Here is a 19,325-nt window from a genome sequence, read left to right as displayed (position 1 = left end):
GTGCCTCAACTCGTGCTCTACGCTCCAGGCGTTAATCACTCCAGAGGCGGAGTTACCGGCCCGACCCTTCCGGGTTCGGAAACCTCACTAGGGCAAGGAAGAAAGGAGCCACTCGTCGTGATTTGATGACGGTGCCCCTCCGCGGCGAACAGTGATGACGCCATCGAAGGCCAGCCAAACCATCTGCGATCCATTTTCGAGCCGCACCAGAGCATGAGGTGAGAGGGGTCTGGTCTTCAAGCCAGCTGCCAGAGCGACCCTGGAATTGGGAAGGTGCAATTGGTGAGGTGGCAGCCGCGGGACCCTTGATAGTGCAGCCCTGGGGCGGCACGTCGCCTTGGCCGCTGGATCGCGGAAGTGCTGCGAGGCCACCCTGCTGTCCGGTTTAGCTTAGGTTCGAGTACTGGGTAATAAGCAATCTCTTTAAAATGCTGTTTTACACCAACTTTTAGCCACATTTACAAATGGGACAACGGGACTCAAATTTACCAAGCATCACCCACCTGGTTAAAAGTGCTAGACGCAATTTGAATCCTGAGTGTGAGGTTTGACTTTGTCGCTTTACAGGATTCTGCTGCCGGGCCCTTTCCCCTTACAATTACTTGTTTGCTATTTTAGAAAACAAAGTGAATGACAGTGTTTAAAACATTCAGGAAAGCCCCCTTGTCCTTAAAATACGTTAGACTCTGGTTTGAAGTTAGGACATGTGGCAGTAAAGCACGGAAGAAAAACAACCTAACAATATACTGTATTAGGAACACAAGCACTAAGGTCAGTCTTACTTGGTTTTAGTCCTTGCTGGGCTACTTACCAGCAAAGGACTTTGAGTGAGTTAACTTACTTCTGAGCCTTCGCTTACGCGGGTCTTTTACAAAATGAGGATGCAACCCTACATACCTCCCGATATTTATAATATAGCATCTGATACAATAAGCACCCACAAGTGTATCCAGTAGCACTATATTGCTATTTTTTTTTAAGAGAGAGAGAGAGAGAGAGATACAGACAGAGAGAATTTTTAATATTTATTTTTTAGTTTTCGGCGGACACAACATCTTTGTTTGTATGTGGTGCTGAGGATCGAACCCGGGCCGCACGCATGCCAGGCAAGCGCGCTACCGCTTGAGCCACATCCCCAGCCCTACTATATTGCTATTGGTAATATCGTATATAATAACCATTTCATCTAAACATGACACTTTGAGTCAAATATCAGGCTTCCAATCCCAAGTGCATTCTGTAGATTCAAAGGCTTATTGAGTATAGGGAGGCAGATGGATCACTAATGATGTAGCATAATGTGGGATGAAAGTCCACATTTTTTACTATTTATAAAAGTCATATTCTGGAAAAGATAGTATACTTCTCCCATAGATTGTTTTATTTATGAGAATTTAGGTTATTTGCAACTAATAGTTTTATCTCAAAAGTCATTGTGAATGTGTTCATTTGTAGCTTTGTGGTATTTTTAAAATGGATGCTTTCTTTCTTTCTTTATTTAAAGAGTTGTATGGAGGCCATTTATATTCTCAAGAAGACTTCTGAAGGTGGAAAACTGTAATGCAACTGTATCAGAATTGCTGATCCCACTAGCATGGATAACAGTGACACAAAAGCTTAGGAAAGTGCCTGATATTTTCTTTTGGGGTCAAAGAAAAAGATTCTCAACCATGCCAGAAATAGAAGCAAATAAAAGAGACTCTGAGTTATTTTCACCACCTTCTGATGTTAGAGGAATGATGAAACTTGATAGAACAGCTTTTAAAAAGACAGTCACCATTCCAGTGCTTAAAGTGAGGAAAGAAATAGTCAGCAGATTGATGCGATCCCTTAAAAGGGTAGCACTGCAGCGCCCAGGCATAAAGCGGGTGATTGAAGATCCAGAAGATGAAGAAAGTAGACTAATTATGTTGGATCCCTATAAAATGTTTACTTGTGATTCCTTTGAGAAAGCAGAACTCAGTACTTTAAAGCAACTTAATGTCAATCCACAGATTTCTAAATATAGTTTGGAACTAACTTATGACAACTTTAAGTCAGAAGAAATCTTGAGAGCTGTGCTTCCTAAAGGTCAAGATGTGATTTCAGGGTTTAGCCGAGTTGGACATATTGCACACCTGAATCTTCGAGATCATCAGCTCCCTTTCAAGCATTTAATTGGTAGGTGAGTTGTAGTGATATTCATGTACTAGAAAACAAATGGCAAATTCTATTTTCATTTCTTAATTTTTTTTGAAATGCCCGATTATAGAAGCAGAACAGTTTATCATTTTAATTTTAAGCCAGATCTCCAGCCACATATCTTCTTCTGAGGGCCATTTTGGAATACCCTTTCCCGAGTCAGCAGTCTCTACATGCTGGTCCAGGTTTTTATGTACACCAATACAGAAAAATTTGTTCTATCTTGAAAAGAATTCTTCCTTTTGGTACACAAGACTATTAGGCCCTTGGTACAATATTCAGTACTAAGTTTCATGAATTTGAGTATTGTATCGTCAAAAGTACAACATTGCTTACTTTATGTGTTCGTTGATTCAACTAATTAAACCTCTTCTATATGTTACTCACCATACTTTTTTTTTTTAGTGTTCCTAGCTTTTTAGAAATAATGTTTATGTGTGTCCTGTATCTGTAGCTCCAGGTTTAAACTTGAGACCTTGATTCTTTAGGATAAAAAATAGAAGACTAATCAAAATTATCCTTATCCTTATAGAAATATTGGATGTCCATGCATTCTTCAGATTACTTAAGAATAAGAGTAATTTTCAGAACTTCTGGGAATTACTTTCAGCTTTAAAAGGTGTAGTATACAGTACTTTGCATGGGTAGAATTTTAGAACTGTGCTGTTAGGCATTTCCTTTGTTTCTAATTGATGAAAGGGATTGATAATGCCTAATGGTAACATAATAAATACTTAAGCAGATCCTTATAATTGTAACTGATATCAAGTGTAGGATTTCCTATAGTCATTGTCTACCCTAACTCAAACATTACTATCTCATTTCTACTTTTAACGTCTCATAAAGAGGCACTCAGAATTTAAAAAGAAAATATTTCCATACAGTAGTAATTTTAAACCTTTTATCATAGAACTTCAGAATTACTTTTTATTTTTAAAATTCATTCCTCATTTAAAATAAACTTGAATACTCAAAAATTGTGTTCAGTTACCTGAAGCAGAATAGAATAAAAGTAACAATTTATTAGAGTTAGATATTATTCAGAATCAGGTATCTAATTATTGGGAAAATTAAGACAAATTCTGATTGTATTTCAGCATATTTCTGTTACTGAGTACTTTTTACTAACAAATTATCTTTCCTTATACAATGAGGTACAGATAGATATATAGATTATGATAAACTTTTGAAGTGCTGACAAAAAACAGACTTCAGTTAAAAAGCATCAATATGCCATTTCTGATGTACTTTATGGCTTTTCTGCTGTGATATTACAATTGAAGTAAATAATGTTTTATTTAGATAACTCTAAAGAGTCTTATTGTTGTTGGAAACTTTGTTTTGCTGACGTAGATTTCCAAAGTGGAGGCACTGGTTTCAAACCCACAGTAAAACAAACATTTGGTTTGAGGCCAGTGGGGACAGGCAGATGTTTTTGCTGGTGTTTTCTGAGACCATTTGTTGCCAGTGTATTCGCATCTCTTCTTTCCATTCTTTTTTTTTTTTTTTTATTGTTGGTCGTTCAAAACATTACATAGTTCTTAATATATCATATTTCACAGTTTGATTCAAGTGGGTTATGAACTCCCATTTTTACCCGGTATACAGATTGCTTTATCACATCAGTTACACTTCCATTGATTTACATATTGCCATTCTAGTGTCTGATGTATTCTGCTGTCTATCCTATTCTCTACTATCCCCCCTCCCCTCCCCTCCCCTCCACTCTTCTCTCTCTACCCCCTCTACTGTAAATCATTTCTTCCACTTGTATTATTCTTCTCTTACCCCTCATTTCCTCTTATATGTAATTTTGTATAACCCTGAGGATCACCTTCCATTTCCATGCAATTTCCCTTCCCTCTCCCTTTCCCTCCCACCTCTCATCCCTGTTTAATGTTAATCTTCTTCTCAAGCTCTTCGTCCCTACTCTGTCCTTAGTTACTCCCCTTATATCAAAGAAGTCATTTGGCATTTGTTTTTTAAGGATTGGCTAGCTTCACTTAGCATAATCTGCTCTAATGCCATCCATTTCCCTCCAAATTCTATGATTTTGTCATTTTTTTAATGCAGAGTAATACTCCATTGTGTATAAATGCCACATTTTTTTTTATCCATTCATCTATTGAAGGGCATCTAGGTTGGTTCCACAATCTTGCTATCGTGAATTGTGCTGCTATGAACATCGATGTAGCAGTGTCCCTGTAGCATGCTCTTATTAGGTCTTTAGGGAATAGACCGAGAAGGGGAATAGCTGGGTCAAATGGTGGTTCCATTCCCAGCTTTCCAAGAAATCTCCATACTGCTTTCCAAATTGTCTGCACCAATTTGCAGTCCCACCAACAATGAGCAAGTGTACCCTTTTCCCCACATCCTCTCCAGCACTTGTTGTTGTTGGACTTCATAATGGCTGCCAATCTTACTGGAGTGAGATGGTATCTTAGGGTGGTTTTGATTTGCATTTCTCTGACTGCTAGCGATGCTGAGCATTTTTTCATGTACTTATTGATTGATTGTATGTCCTCCTCTGAGAAGTGTCTGTTCAGGTCCTTGGCCCATTTGTTGATTGGGTTATTTGTTATCTTTTTGTCTAATTTTTTGAGTTCTTTGTATACTCTGGATATTAGGGCTCTGAGGTGTGAGGAGTAAAGATTTGTTCCCAGGATGTAGGCTCCCTGTTTACCTCTCTTATTGTTTCTTTTGCGAGAAAAAACTTTTTAGTTTGAGTAAGTCCCATTTGTTGATTCTAGTTGTTAACTCTTGCGCTATGGGTGTCCTATTGAGGAATTTGGAGCCTGACCCCACAGTATGTAGATCGGAGCCAACTTTTTCTTCTATCAGACGCCGTGTCTCTGATTTAATATCAAGTTCCTTGATCCATTTTGAGTTAACTTTTGTGCATGGCAAGAGAAAGGGATTCAGTTTCATTTTGATGCAAATGGATTTCCAGTTTTCCCAGCACCATTTGTTGAAAATGCTATCCTTCCTCCATTGAATGCTTTTAGCCCCTTTATCAAATATAAGATAGTTGTAGTTTTGTGGATTGGTTACTGTGTCCTCTATTCTGTACCATTGGTCCACCCGCCTGTTTTGGTACCAGTACCATGCTGTTTTTGTTACTATTGCTCTGTAGTATAGTTTGAAGTCTGGTATCGTTATACCCCTGATTCACACTTCCTGCTTAGCATTGTTTTTGCTATTCTGGGTCTTTTATTTTTCCATATGAATTTCATGATTGTTTTATCTATTTCTACAAGAAATGCCGTTGGGATTTTGATTGGCATTGCATTGAACTTATAGAGAACTTTTGGTAATATCGCCATTTTGATGATGTTAGTTCTGCCTATCCATGAACAGGGTATATTTTTCCATCTTCTAAGATCTTCTTCTATTTCTCTCTTTAGGGTTCTGTAGTTTTCATTGTATAAGTCTTTCACCTCTTTTGTTAGGTTGATTCCCAAGTATTTTATTTTTTTGAGGGATATTGTGAATGGAGTAGTTGTCCTCATTTCCATTTCAGAGGATTTGTCGCTGATATACAGGAATGCATTTGATTTATGCGTGTTGATTTTATATCCTGCCACTTTGCTGAATTCATTTATTAGCTCTAATAGTTTCTTTGTAGACCCTTTTGGGTCTGCTAGGTATAGAATCATGTCATCTGCAAATAGTGATAATTTAAGTTCTTCTTTTCCTATTTTTATGCCTTTAATTTATTTCGTCTAATTGCTCTGGCCAGTGTTTCGAGGACTATGTTGAACAGAAGTGGTGAGAGAGGGCAACCCTATCTTGTTCCAGATTTTAGAGGGAATGCCTTCAATTTTTCTCCATTCAGAATGATGCTGGCCTGTGGCTTATTATAGATTGCTTTTTCAATGTTGAGGTATGATCCTGTTATCCCTAATTTTTCTAGAGTTTTGAACATAAAGGGATGCTGTACTTTGTCGAATACTTTTTATGCATCTATCGAGATGATCATATGGTTCTTATTTTTAAGTCTATTGATGTGGTGAATAACATTTATTGATTTACATATATTGAACCAGCCTTGCATCCCAGGGATGAATCCTACTTGATCATGGTGTATAATTTTTTGATATGTTTTTGAATCTGATTCGCCAGAATTTTATTGAGGATTTTGGCATATAGGTTCATTAGAGTTATTGGTCTGTAGTTTTCTTTGAAGTTTCTTTGTCTGGTTTAGGAATCAGGGTGATGTTGGCCTCGTAGAATGTATTTGGAAGTTCTCCCTCTTTTTCTATTTCCTGAAATAGCTTGAAAAGTATTGGTGTTAGTTCCTCTTTAAAGGTTTTGTAAAACTCTGCTGTATACCCATCCGGTCCTGGGCTTTTCTTAGTTGGTAGTCTTTTGATGGTTTCTTCTATTTCCTCAATTGTTATTGGTCTGTTTAGGTTGTCTATATCCTCCTGACTCAATCTGGACAGATCATATGACTTAAGAAATTTATCTATGCCTTCACTATCTTCTATTTTATTGGAGTATAAGGATTCAAAATAATTTCTGAGTATCTTCTGTATTTCTGAAGTGTCTGTTGTGATATTGCCTTTTTCATCCCGTATGCTAGTAATTTGAGTTCTCTCTCTTCTTCTCTTCGTTAGCATGGCTAAGGGTCTGTCGATTTTATTTATTTTTTCAAAGAACCAACTTTTAGTTTTGTCAATTTTTTCAATAGTTTCTTTTGTTTCGATTTCATTAATTTCAGCTCTGATTTTAATTATTTCTTGCCTTCTACTTCTTTTGCTGTTGTTTTGCTCTTCTTTTTCTAGGATTTTGAGATGAAGTATGAGATCATTTATTTGTTGGTTTTTTCTTTTTTTAAGGAATGAACTCCAAGCAATGAATTTTCCTCTTAGAACTGCTTTCAATGTGTCCCATAGATTCCGATATGTTGTGTCTGTGTTTTAATTTAACTCTAAGAAGTTTTTAATTTCCTCCTTGATGTCTTCTAAAACCCATTGATCATTCAGTAACCTATTGTTCATTCTCCAAGTGACGCATGATTTTTCCTTCCTTCTTTTATCGTTGATTTTCAGTTTCATTCCATTATGATCAGATAAGATGCATGGTATTATCTCTACTCCTTTATATTGTCTAAGAGTTGCCCTGTGACATAATATATGATCTATTTTTGAGAAGGATCCATGTGCTGCTGAGAAAAAAGTGTAACTGCTTGATGTTGGGTGGTATATTCTATATATGTCAATTAAGTCTAGGTTATTAATTGTGTTATTGAGTTCTATAGTTTCCTTATTTAACTTTTGTTTGGAAGATCTGTCTAGTGGTGAGAGAGGTGTGTTGAAGTCTCCCATGATTATTGTATGGTGGTCTATTAGACTCTTGAACTTGAGAAGAGTTTGCTTGATGAACATAGCTGCACCATTGTTTGGGGCATATATATTTATGATTTTTATGTCTTGTTGGTGTATGGTTCCCTTGAGCAGTATGTAGTGTCCCTCTTTATCCCTTTTGATTAACTTTGGCTTGAAATCTATTTTATTAGATATGAGTATGGACACTCCTGCTTGTTTCCGCAGTCCATATGAGTGATATGATTTTTCCCAACCTTTCACCTTCAGTCTATGTATATCTTTTCCTATCAAATGCGTCTCCTGTAGGCAGCATATTGTTGGGTCTTGTTTTATGGTCCATTCAACTATCCTGTGTCTCTTAATTGGTGAGTTTAAGCCATTAACATTTAGGGTTATTATTGAGATATGGTTTGTTCTTCCAGCCATATTTATTTATTAATGTTACTAAACCTGATTTGTTTTCCTCTTTGATTACTTTCCCCCCTTTACTGTCCTACCTCCCACTGTTGGTTTTCAATGTTATTTTCCATTTCCTCTTCCTGTAATGTTTTGCCAAGGATTTTTTGAAGAGATGGTTTTCTAGCTGCAAATTCTTTTAACTTTTGTTTATCGTGGAAGGTTTTAATTTCATCTTCCATCCTGAAGCTTAATTTCGCCGGATACACGATTCTTGGTTGGAACCCATTTTCTTTCAGTGTTTGAAAAATGTTATTCCAGGATCTTCTAGCTTTCAGAGTCTGTGTTGAGAGATCAGCTGTTATCCTGATTGGTTTACCCCTAAATGTAATCTCCTTCCTTTCTCTTGTAGCTTTTAAAATTCTCTCCTTATTCTGTATGTTGGGCATCTTCATTATAATGTGTCTAGGTGTGGATCTCTTATGATTTTGCACATTCGGCGTCCTGTAGGCTTCTAGGATTTGGGATTCTGTCTCATTCTTCAAGTCTGGGAAGTTTTCTCGTATTATTTCATTGAATAGATTGTTTATTCCTTTGGTTTGGAGCTCTGTGCCTTCCTGTATCCCAATGACTGTTAAGTTTGGTCTCTTTATGTTATCCCATATCTCTTGGATGTTCTGCTCATGGTTTCTTGGCAGTCTGCTGAGCTGTCTATGTTCTTTTCAAGTTGAAATATTTTGTCTTCATTGTCTGATGTTCTATCTTCTAAGTGATCTACTCTGCTGGTAGTATTCTCAATTGAGTTTTTAAGTTGGTTTATTGCTTCCTGCATTTCTAGGATTTCTATTTGTTTGTTTTTTATTACCTCTATCTCCCTGTGTAATTGACCTTTTGCTTCCTGGATTTGTTTATGTAATTCCTTGTCAAAGTGATCTTTCATTGTCTGATTTTGCTGTCTCATGTCTTCCTTGAGACTCCAGATCATCTGAAGCGTGTATATCCTGAACTCTTTATCTGACATTCCATCTGTTGCTGCTATTACCTCTTCTAAAGTTGAGTTGACCTGCATTGCTTGTGGTCCTTTCTTTCCTTGTCTTTTCATACTGCTCGCGTTTCTTTCTGCTTGGTGAAACTGTTGTTTTTTTGAAATTTTCCCCCTATTTATTAATATTGCTCTTGTATAGTTGGAAAATCTCCCTTGTAGGGCGGGTAGTGGCCGTGCTCCTCCTCTAATTAGGGTGATCTGTCTACCACGCTGGTTGGTCGCAGGTCTGCCCACCCTGCAGGCGCGGGTAGCGGCTCTGCTCTGCCCCCACTCCAATTGTGGTGACGTGACTACCATGCCCTCTGGTCGTTGGTCCTGATCTGGATGTGGGCGGCGGCTCTGCTCGGCCCCTACTCCAACTGGTGTGACGTGTCTACCACGCTGGCAGGCCTCTAGGCCTGTTCCGCCGGTGGGTCGCAGGTCTGCCTACCTTGCGGGCTCGGGCGGCAGTTCTGCTCAGCCCCCACTCCAAATGGGGCTACCTGACTGCCTCTCCAACGGGTCACTGGGCCTTTTCCGGACATGGACGGCAGCTCTGCTCCACCCCCACTCCAACCAGTGTGACGTGACTGCCTCGGTGCTACGTGTCGACCACGCTGGCAGGCTACCGGGCCTGTCCTGCCAGTGGGTCGCAGGTCTGCCTACCTTGCAGGCTCAGACGGCGGCTCTGCACAGCCCCTACTCCAAATGGGGTGACTTGGCTACCGCGCCGTTGGGTCGCTGGTCCTGTTCCAGGCGTGGGCGGCTACTCTCTTCGGCCCCAGCTGCAGTTGGGGTGTCGTGATACCACGCGGGCAGGTCACTTGGCCTGTTCTGTTCGCAGGCAGCAGCTCCACTCTGCCCCTCTGGCCCCCACAGCACCCAGCAGGACTCGGACCGAGACGCAGTTACCGCGGGTTCCCCAGCCCTGGGCCAAAGCAGCTCCGGGAGCCTAAACCCGGCCGCTCCAAGCTCAGTGCACGCTCTGCTAGGAGCAGGTTCCCAGAAGCAGTCTCTGTGGGTTCCCCACCTCTGAGCCAAAGCGGCACCGGGAGCCAGAATCTGGCCACTCTGAGCTCGGAGCACGCTCTCCTAGGAGCAGGCTCCAAGAATCAGTCTCCGCGGGTTCCCCAGCCCTGGGCCAAAGCAGCTCTGGGAGCCAGAACCTGGCCGCCCCGGGCTCGGTGCACGCTCTGCTAGGAGCAGGCTCCAAGAGTCAGTCTCCACGGGTTCCCCAGCCCTGGGCCAACGCAGCTCCGGGAGCCAGAACCTGGCCGCTCAGAGCTCGGTGCACTCTCTGCTAGGAGCAGGCTCCAAGGATCAGTCTCCGTGGGTTCCCCAGCCCTGGGCCAAAGCAGCTCCGGGAGCCAGAACCCGGCCTCTCCGAGCCCGGTGCACGCTCCGCTAGGAGCAGGCTCCAAGGAGCGGTCTCCGCGGGTTCCCCAGCCCTGGGCCAAAGCAGCTCCGGGAGCCAGAGCCTGGCCGCTCCAAGCTCTCCGAGCTCGGTGCACGCTCTGCTGAGAGCAGGCTCAAAGACGCAGTCTCCGCGGGTTCCCCAGCCCAGGGCCAAAACTGTTTCAGGAGTCAGAACCCAGCCGCTTCGAGCTCGGTGCACGCTCCACTAGGAGCTGGCTCCAATACGCAGTCTCCGCGGGTTCCCCAGCCCTGGGCCAAAGCAGCTCCGGGAACCAGAACCCGGCCGCTCAGAGCTCAGTGCACGCTTTACTAGGAGCGAGCCCCAAGGAGTAGTCTCCACAGGTTCTCTAGCCCTGAGCCTGCGCAATCTGTCTGTGAGACGCAGGCAAATACCAGCCTGAAATCACCTGTTCCGTAGCTGAATGAGCTCAGTAGAAAACAGGGATGATTACATCAGCTCTCCAAGATGGCGGCCGCTGTCCTCCGTGGTCCGAAAGGTGTCGAGAACCGAACTGGACCACTTCTCTCCTCCGTCTCAAAGCCAGAACTCAGCACTAAGCACGACCATTGCACCGCTGGCAGGAGCCCCCAGAATCCGCATCGCTGCACCCCTGCTCCGGCACCTCGCCGCAGGCTCCAGCCGCGGGGCGATCCGCCGATCAGGCAATGCGACCCTCCGTGCGGAGAAATCGCCCGCGTCCGAGCCCCTGCAGCCGAACCTTGCGCGATGGAAATCCCTCCACTAGATTCTGGAGCACCTCACTTTCGCTGGAAATTCCCAACAAGACAGCCTTCAGCTGTTTCACCTCATCTTTCTCCCGCACAGTGACGCAGCGCACGGGGGTGATGCACTCCCTTCGCCGCCATCTTCCGCTCCCCCTTCTTTCCATTCTTTACAATTCCTTATGGTCTACATTTTTTGCTCACTTGATGTACATTTGAGAAGATTTAATAAAAACATGGAAAAATAAGCCAGGTGCGGGTGGCCTATGCCTTTAGTCCCAGCTACTTGGGTGGTTGAGGTAGAAAAGATGGAAAGTATGACACCATCCTGGACAATCTGGCAAGACTTTGTCTCAAAAACTAAAAAAAGGCTGGAGACATAGCCGAGTGAGCACTGCTGGGTTCAATCCTCAGAAATGGGGGGAAAAAAAAAGTACCCATATATTTTTTGTATTAGAGACTGTCAGATATTAATTTTAGTAATCTGTTGAATTTTTAGAATTGTATGCAACATTACACACATTATAGTTTTAAATCTTTAAACCGAAGGAAAAGACAATTCATTTAATATTTCCACTAGTTTTTGTTCTGCAACCAGCAGGCAATTTTTATTATGAATTTTTCATCTTTTAGGCCAAGTTATTATTGACAAAAATCCAGGAATCACCTCAGCAGTAAATAAAATCAATAATATTGACAATACATACCGAAATTTCCAAATGGAAGTGCTATCTGGAGAAGAGAACATGCTGACCAAGGTACAAAATCTTTTGTTTTTTTCTAGTATGGTGTATATCAAGAATAATGTTTAGAATTGTAATAGATGAAAAAGATTTAAAGTATTTATAACATCAAATATTAATAAGTTGAAGATTGTGTACATTTATGTACTATTGATGGAATGATATTCACAGATAAAGCCTTTTCAAAGGAATTGGTTAAATCCAGTGGACTACTCCATCATTAAATATTTTTTATCTCTGTAATTGTTAAAATAAATTGCCCTTTGACAGGTTAACTGACAAAAAAAGCAAGTTGTAGGATAAAGACATATTTAAACCTTCCTGGTTACACCCAGAGATACTTTTAGTTGGCAGAGACTTGCAAAAACATTTCCAACTCTGGAACGTTTGATGAGGTTGGAAGGGCAACAAAAATACGTTCAAATTTGAAATTAAGGTCCAGGAAAGGCAGAGATAGAAGATATATTTTTACTGGATTTATATGTTAGGAACTTTCTAGTCTTTTTATTTCCTCAATAAAATAAGGGTATTAACACAATGGCTGAGTCATATTCCATGATTATAATTTTATTTTCTGTCTTCAAACGTGTCTGTGATAGACCCAAAAGAAACTACTTTTGTTCAAGACTCGGCACCACTGTATGTATTTAGTTTATCCATGAAAACTCAAATTTGGGAAAAGAAATAACAATATGGGAATGATTACTCTATAAACTGGCTCTCGTTTATAGACATGAAATTTGCAAAGTTCAAGTAACTGTCTAAAAATAGTAAAGTACCTCAAAACTTAATGACACAGCTACCATTGCCTCCCTTTTACTAACTGAAAACTATAAAAAAAGGAAAGCTTGTTTGCTATGCAGAATTGCTATCTACAGTTTAGTTTAGCTACTTATTCTAAAGATGTGTGTGTTGTGTTGTTTTAAATGATGTTTTTTCTATCCATTTATGACATAAGAGTCTAGTTAAACTAGTCAGCCAGTTGGCCTTTCTGAAAATTTCCTCATGTGATCTGGAAATGACTCCATGGCCTTTTGGGATTGAGGTAGATGACTATTTGACATTGATGACTTTCCTCATGAAAAAGTCCAATTCAAGATATTAACTGGCCCCAAGAATAGCATAAACACCAGAATTCTAATTAAAGTGCCTTTAAATGCACTGTTACTTCTCTAATAGTAGTAAATTTAAATGTGTGTGTGTGCTCATGTGACTAGGCATACCTTTCCAAAATCAGTGGCTGGAATTTAGGACCAAGCAGATTGACTAAAAATATTATATGACTTTTTCAGGTTCGGGAAAACAACTACACCTATGAATTTGATTTTTCAAAAGTCTATTGGAATCCTCGTCTCTCCACAGAACACAGCCGTATCACAGAACTTCTAAAGCCTGGGGATGTCCTATTTGATGTTTTTGCTGGAGTTGGGCCCTTTGCTGTTCCAGCAGCAAAGAAAAACTGCACTGTATTTGCCAATGATCTTAATCCTGAATCCCATAAATGGCTGTTACACAATTGTAAATTAAATAAAGTAGACCAAAAGGTGAAAGTCTTCAACTTGGATGGTAAAGACTTTCTCCAAGGACCAGTCAGAGAAGAGTTAATGCAGCAGCTGGCACTGCCAAAAGAAAGAAAACACTCTGTCCACATTGTCATGAATTTGCCAGCAAAGGCTATAGAGTTTCTCTGTGCTTTCAAATCACTTTTAGATGGGCAGCCATGCAGCAGTGACCTCCTTCCCATAGTACACTGTTACAGCTTTTCTAAAGATGTTAATCCTGCTAAAGATGTTCAGCAACAAGCTGGAGCAGTGTTAGGCATTTCCTTGGAAGCATGCAGTTCAGTTCATCTAGTAAGAAATGTGGCCCCTAACAAGGAAATGCTCTGCATCACCTTTCAGATTCCTGCTTCTATACTCTACAAGAACCAGACCATAAATCTAGGTGAGAAATTTCTGGAGAATTTAATGAAACTATAATACTTGTAGCTTTCTTTGGGATACACTATTAAATTTGGAAATTGCTTCTAGTTCATTATTTTGGTTCACACCCCTTGCCATTCAATTTTGACTTGTTTCTCCAAATGTTCAGTTAAACAGAATTCTATTTCATTCAAGTAATAAATCCACAGGAATGTTATTTCATATCTAAATTGGCCATATTACAATTCTTAAAAAATGCCTGTATTTTTTAATAGTACTTTCAACTGTTAAGTATCTTATCTAAAATAAGTTTTCTGCTTTTATTACAGAGTATGGCGAAGATCCACCTCTTAAACGGCAAAAGACAGATAATGTCTTTTCAGAAGGAAACACACAAATTGCTTCAAACACTTAATTGTAAATGTTTTTCCCATCTGCCCACTAGACTTATATGTAATGAAATACAACTTATGTGATTTCATAAAATTGTAGCATTCCTTTACTATTTAACCCTTATACTTTGCCCTGCTATTTTATAAACTGTCACCAAATTAAAATTTAACTAAATGTACTAACTACATTTTAATCTAAATTATACTATGTAATTATTTTATAATCAAAATTACTTCTGTTTATCCGTTAAATACACTTAAATATTGTCTGTCTTAGGAAGTCGTTTTTGAAGATAGAGTAATTGCTATCTACCTAGGAAGGTACTAATAACACATTTTAGTCATATTTAGTGAAAAAGTATAGTTATTTTACGTAAGTACTTCCCTAGTACTGGTTATAACTATAAAAAGTCATTAAAATATGATATTACTTAGAGCAGGGACACACAAACCACATTCTTCAGGCTGAATCTGGCCCACCACCTGTTTGTAGTATTGGTTCACCACCTTTCTGGCCTTCAACCTGAGATTCAAATGGTTGCATTTTGTGACATGTGAAAAACATGAAATTTGAGTTTCAGTGTACGTAAAGTTTTTTTTTAATATTTACTTTTTTTAGTTGTAGTTTAACATAATACCTTTATTTATTTTTTATTTTTATGTGGTGCTGAGGATCGAACCCAGGGCCTTACATGTGCTAGGCGAGCACTCTACCACTGAGCCACAACCCTAGCCTGTACATAAAGTTTTACTGGAACATCCCCTACTCATGTTTTCATACTGTCTATAGCTACTTTCTTAATACAGCAGCAAAGTGAACAGTTGCACCACAGTCTTACCGTGACACATCTTCATACTGTTGCTTACCATACTACAAATCATAGTGACATGGATGTAGTAACTCAACATTTATGCCATATATACAGCCCAGCCACAAACTTTTTTATTATCGGTACATACTTATATCAGGACAAGAAAAGTGACTTGGAATATTGTGCTTTGAAAGCACAGTGGAGTGTGAATTATTTCAACACTGAATTAGATGACAAAAATCTATAGCTAACTGAAAACAATACAATATGCGTTACTACCACCAGACAAAGCACTTGTCACAGTTTGATCTTTCCCAGAATGTTCTGTAGTTGAAACACATAGCATGTATCCCTTTCAGGAGTGAATTAGAACCCTTCTTTCTTGCCTAAATGCACTGAAATTCAAAACTGTTTTGAAACTCAACCCAAGAACTGTATGCTGATGTTAGGCTGGAAAGTACATGTATAAATGATGTTCATACCAACCCTTAATTAGACAGAATATATTGTAATTATAAAGAAAACAATATTTAAATGCTTCATTTAGTATTTTAACTCTTACCCTTTTCACTTAGAGTGGGTAAATAAATGTGTTATTATTTCATTATTTAAATCTAGGCTCACCTTAAACTTTTAAATGTGATCTCAAGTAAATTCTAGAAAATAACAGCCAGAAAACTCATTGGGTACAATTTTTAAAATTTTGATAACTTTTTAACAGATTCTTGAATTTTCTAGAAACCACTAGAAAATAACAGCTAGAAAACTCATTGGGTACAATTTTTAAAATTTTGATAACTTTTTAACAGATTCTTGCCACCTTAATTGGATTTTTCTTACCACCTGTGGACCACCAAAAGATAGCTTCTAAGAAAAGCTTTTAGAAGAAATATTTATGTATTCCATTCTTTTAATATCTGCTTTAAAAAGAAGGTAGTTGTTAGCAAAATAATTTCAATATAATGACTTTCTCAGAACTTCTCAGGATATCAACAAGATCATTTAGTTCATGTCATTTATGTCCCATAGAAGGTCAAGATATTTGTTCTTTAAACCCTCCTAGAAGTTTTATGAAGTCTGACTACCCAGACTTCTGGTTTTAGCAGAGCTGTTATTTATATACTTGACAGTTTAACAATTATCTCTAGAGTATGGACTCTGGAGCCTGACCACTTGGGTTCAAATCCCAGCTCTGCTATTTTTATGTTGTATTGATTCCTAGCAAGTTACTTAACTTGCATTTCCTCATCTGTTAAAATAGGGAAAATATTAGCACTGTTGTAAGGATTAGGTAATACATAAAGCAGGGAGAAAAGTGCCTGGCAAATATGTAATACAGTACTTTGTTGATCATTTCTGCTGTAGTATTACAAAATGTTAAAAGGCTGGGGATTAAAGAGTTGAAAGATTTGTAAAGTTTTGTGTTTGAGAGGAAATCATTGGAAGAGAAGGAGATAAGCCCATCAGTTTAGAATATTTCTGTTGTCATTAGGTTATCTTTTCACCATTCCATTTCATTTAATAGGTCAGTTAACTTCTAAGGCAGGCTCAAAGTCAGTCTTTAAAGCCTTTGAAATGTTTTTATTAGCCTTTGCAATGTTTTATTTGAATGATCTCTTTTTTTAATGCCAGTAGGGATTTAACACAGGGGTGTTCTATCACTGAGTTATACTCCCAGCCCTTTTTAATTTTTATTTCCCTTTTTAATTTTTATTTTGAGACAGGGTCTCGCTAAATTGCCAAGGCTACCCTAGAACCTGTGATCCTTTTGCCTCAGACTCCAGAGTTGCTGGAATTAGATGCAGACCACTATGCCTGGCTCATTCTCTTTAAATAGATTTTTTTTTTTTTTTTTTTGCAGTTGAGTGCAGCAAAGCCTAAACTGTGAGTTCAATGTTCTCACTATTCTTTGAACAGATTTATAGGTTGTAGTATCAAAAATAAATCTTCCATTGGTCATACCTAATAGATAAAAGGAATAGGACAGGCACCCTGGTAGGGTATAGCTAGAATTGGACTTAGATTAAAAACAAACCAACCTGTTCTAATTCTGGCTTTCTATTAATTTGTGCATATGATCTTGGCCTAGTCAATTTATTTAATGCCTTGGTTTTCTCATCTTATCAAAGACAGAAATGTAATTAAGATAAAAATGTACTCCTGAAATTAATCCCTATATAAGGCAGTGTTGTGACACACAAATCTTCCACCGTAATATATAACAAGTCTTGTTTTCCATAACTTTTGACCCATAATTGACTTCTATTGTGATAGTGATATGGCAGGAGATCATTTAATTTCTTTGATGCTATGTTCATATACAGTGGCCTATGTAAGAGATTTATATGAGGTATCTGAGATACTGCAAATGTCCATCCTATTCACAATCAAACTCTAAGCAAAACCTGGGTATAATAAAAGCCTTTGAAGTTATCAATGGAAAACTACATCAGAGCCTAAATTTACACATAGGTAAATTTCATTTTAAATGTATGTTTTCTAGTCTCTAACATTTCGACATAAAATGAGCTCACATTGGAGGTGAAAGGTGCCATTTAAGTATTAAGTTTTAGTAAGTAACTTCTTTGAATCTGTCATTAAAGCAGGTTAATGTTAATGCTGTGCTCTGGTTTATCCTGCATATGCCTCACAGCTGGGAACCATAACACCTTGATCAAGGTTTCCTTCACTTTTCACTGCTGAAAACAGGCCCTGAATTCTTAATATTAAGGGAGTAACATTATCACAGGTCAGGTTTTACTTGCCACAACCTGCTGGTAGAATGGAATATATCCACTTGTCTGGACTGGTATTAAGAAGACATTAGAAAAAAAGAAATTTTATGAGAAGAAATAATAGACTTGGATATTAACACTGAATGCTGTAATCAAAATGGCATTTTAAAATGTGTTCAAGTAAAACACTGCAATAAAAGAAAAACCACAAAATGTACTATAAAGTCTAGCTTTATTTTTAAAAAGATTTTACAAGTCTGTCAACCTTAAACATACATAGGTGAATTATTTATTCCTCTCATCAGATGAGAAGCAATGCCTCAATCCTGTCAGAAAAAAAATACATAAGTAAAAAATAAATCTTTTCACAGATAAGTATTTCCTATATTTCTCAGCTTAGTTCTGAAATTTTCTCTTTATAAATACTTTAACACAGCTGCTAGTGATAGTCCTGTTATGCAGCTGCATATGGCTATAATTTTACAAAGTCAGCTTTACTTTTTCTAGCCCCCTGGTTAGACTCCATGGTCCAAATCTTACAAATGAAGAAATAAAGGTTAACTGGGGTGCCAGAAAAGCCCACTGAATGCATCCTGTAGCGCTCTGTGACAAGCAAGAGAAGAAGTATAGCCTCCAGCAAGGTCCTGTGGAGAAGCAGCTCTGACGTGGCTTAAATACCTGGGGGGGGGGGGAGGGAAACAAAGTATAACACTGATATAAAAAGCACACACAAATTGGTAACATTTTACAAAGCATGAGCAAAACTGATTTCAATTTTAAAGAGGAATTCTGAGACAGAAATGTTCAGGCTTTTTATAAGTGGATCATTACCTGTCAAAAGGAAACACAGTACACATGGAATGTCTACACTACTACTTAATTACAGAGCAAAGCAAATTACAGTAATATTTAAAAGCAATTCTGAAGGTTTCAGATAATACTTGCTATTAATATGTTCACTGCTTCACAATTTTCAGGACTTATTTGTTGGCTTTTGTTTGGACACCTAACAAATGCTCTCTTTCTGGCATACTCAATAAATACACAGTAACAGAACACTACCATAGTACTAATATTTTTGCATAAATGCTTTAACGCAAACTCCTAAATATGTTTAAAAAAATGGGGTAGAGGAGAGAGAACACACTGGTTCCTTCAAAATCACGTATTCCAAAAGTATATTTTCTTCTTTGTAGGAAGGGAAACCTTAGAAAAATCACGTTCAAGAAATTTTTTTTTAACTCTTACACTGAGTCTGAGATCAAAATAATGTCTCAAATAATAAGTACAGAACAGTCTTTTGGCCTCAAAAAATAGACACAATTTTTCTTCAACTACAAGCAGTCTTTCAGCAATTAAAACTTTTTTACCTTGATGAAAATAGATAAAACAGGCCTAAAAAAAAAGGACAATCCTAGTTGGAGGTACAACTATTTAACACGACTACGAACACTACTGGAAAACAAATATTTATAGCATTGCTTTAATGTCTGGTTAGGAAACCACATTGTTTCTTCAGGTCTCAGGAAGTAAAGCAGCTTCGCCCATTTTAGAATTATGGGTGTAGCAAATGAATAAATCAGGTACCAGAACATTTTAATACTTTGGAACATTTTCTACTCATTCATTCAAACTTCCTGTGTGTCAAGAT

At 38.6% G+C, this 19,325-nt stretch overlaps 2 protein-coding genes across 6 annotated transcripts in view; one reads left to right on the top strand and one right to left on the bottom strand.

The window, feature by feature from the left end:
• The first annotated feature begins 70 nt into the window (after positions 1-70).
• TRMT5 (tRNA methyltransferase 5) lies at positions 71-18,137 on the top strand. Of its 4 annotated transcripts, none has more exons than XM_081288968.1 (6): positions 71-218; positions 1,505-2,160; positions 2,714-2,800; positions 11,704-11,828; positions 13,106-13,757; positions 14,065-18,137. In XM_081288968.1, exons 1-6 carry the CDS (start codon positions 214-216, stop codon positions 14,148-14,150), a joined length of 1,611 nt encoding a protein of 536 aa, XP_081145094.1. In that variant the 5' UTR covers positions 71-213; the 3' UTR covers positions 14,151-18,137. The 4 variants fall into 4 exon arrangements, with proteins under 4 accessions (XP_081145094.1, XP_081145095.1, XP_081145097.1 ...); XM_081288971.1 differs by having other exon boundaries at positions 217-282; XM_081288970.1 differs by lacking the exon at positions 71-218 and adding an exon at positions 298-407.
• The window catches only part of MNAT1 (MNAT1 component of CDK activating kinase), a 258,540-nt gene continuing 257,104 nt past the window's right edge, over positions 17,890-19,325 (bottom strand). For both annotated transcript variants that reach the window (XM_081288978.1, XM_081288977.1), the window contains one exon: positions 17,890-18,352. In XM_081288978.1, the coding sequence (XP_081145104.1) occupies positions 18,232-18,352 (121 nt within the window). In that variant the 3' untranslated portion in view covers positions 17,890-18,231. The remainder of the gene's footprint in view (positions 18,353-19,325) is intronic.

This window comes from Spermophilus citellus (genome assembly GCF_964194105.1).
Source record: "Spermophilus citellus genome assembly, chromosome: 4".
Taxonomy (NCBI): Eukaryota; Metazoa; Chordata; class Mammalia; order Rodentia; family Sciuridae; genus Spermophilus; species Spermophilus citellus.
The sequence above is the reverse complement of the archived record's forward strand: the minus strand, read 5'-3'. Positions and strand labels throughout refer to the sequence as shown.

Coding starts and splice junctions, on each gene's coding strand:
- TRMT5 (XM_081288968.1), top strand. Junction 11,829..13,105: donor AAGAGAACATGCTGACCAAG/GTACAAAATCTT, acceptor TGACTTTTTCAG/GTTCGGGAAAACAACTACAC. Junction 13,758..14,064: donor GAACCAGACCATAAATCTAG/GTGAGAAATTTC, acceptor CTTTTATTACAG/AGTATGGCGAAGATCCACCT.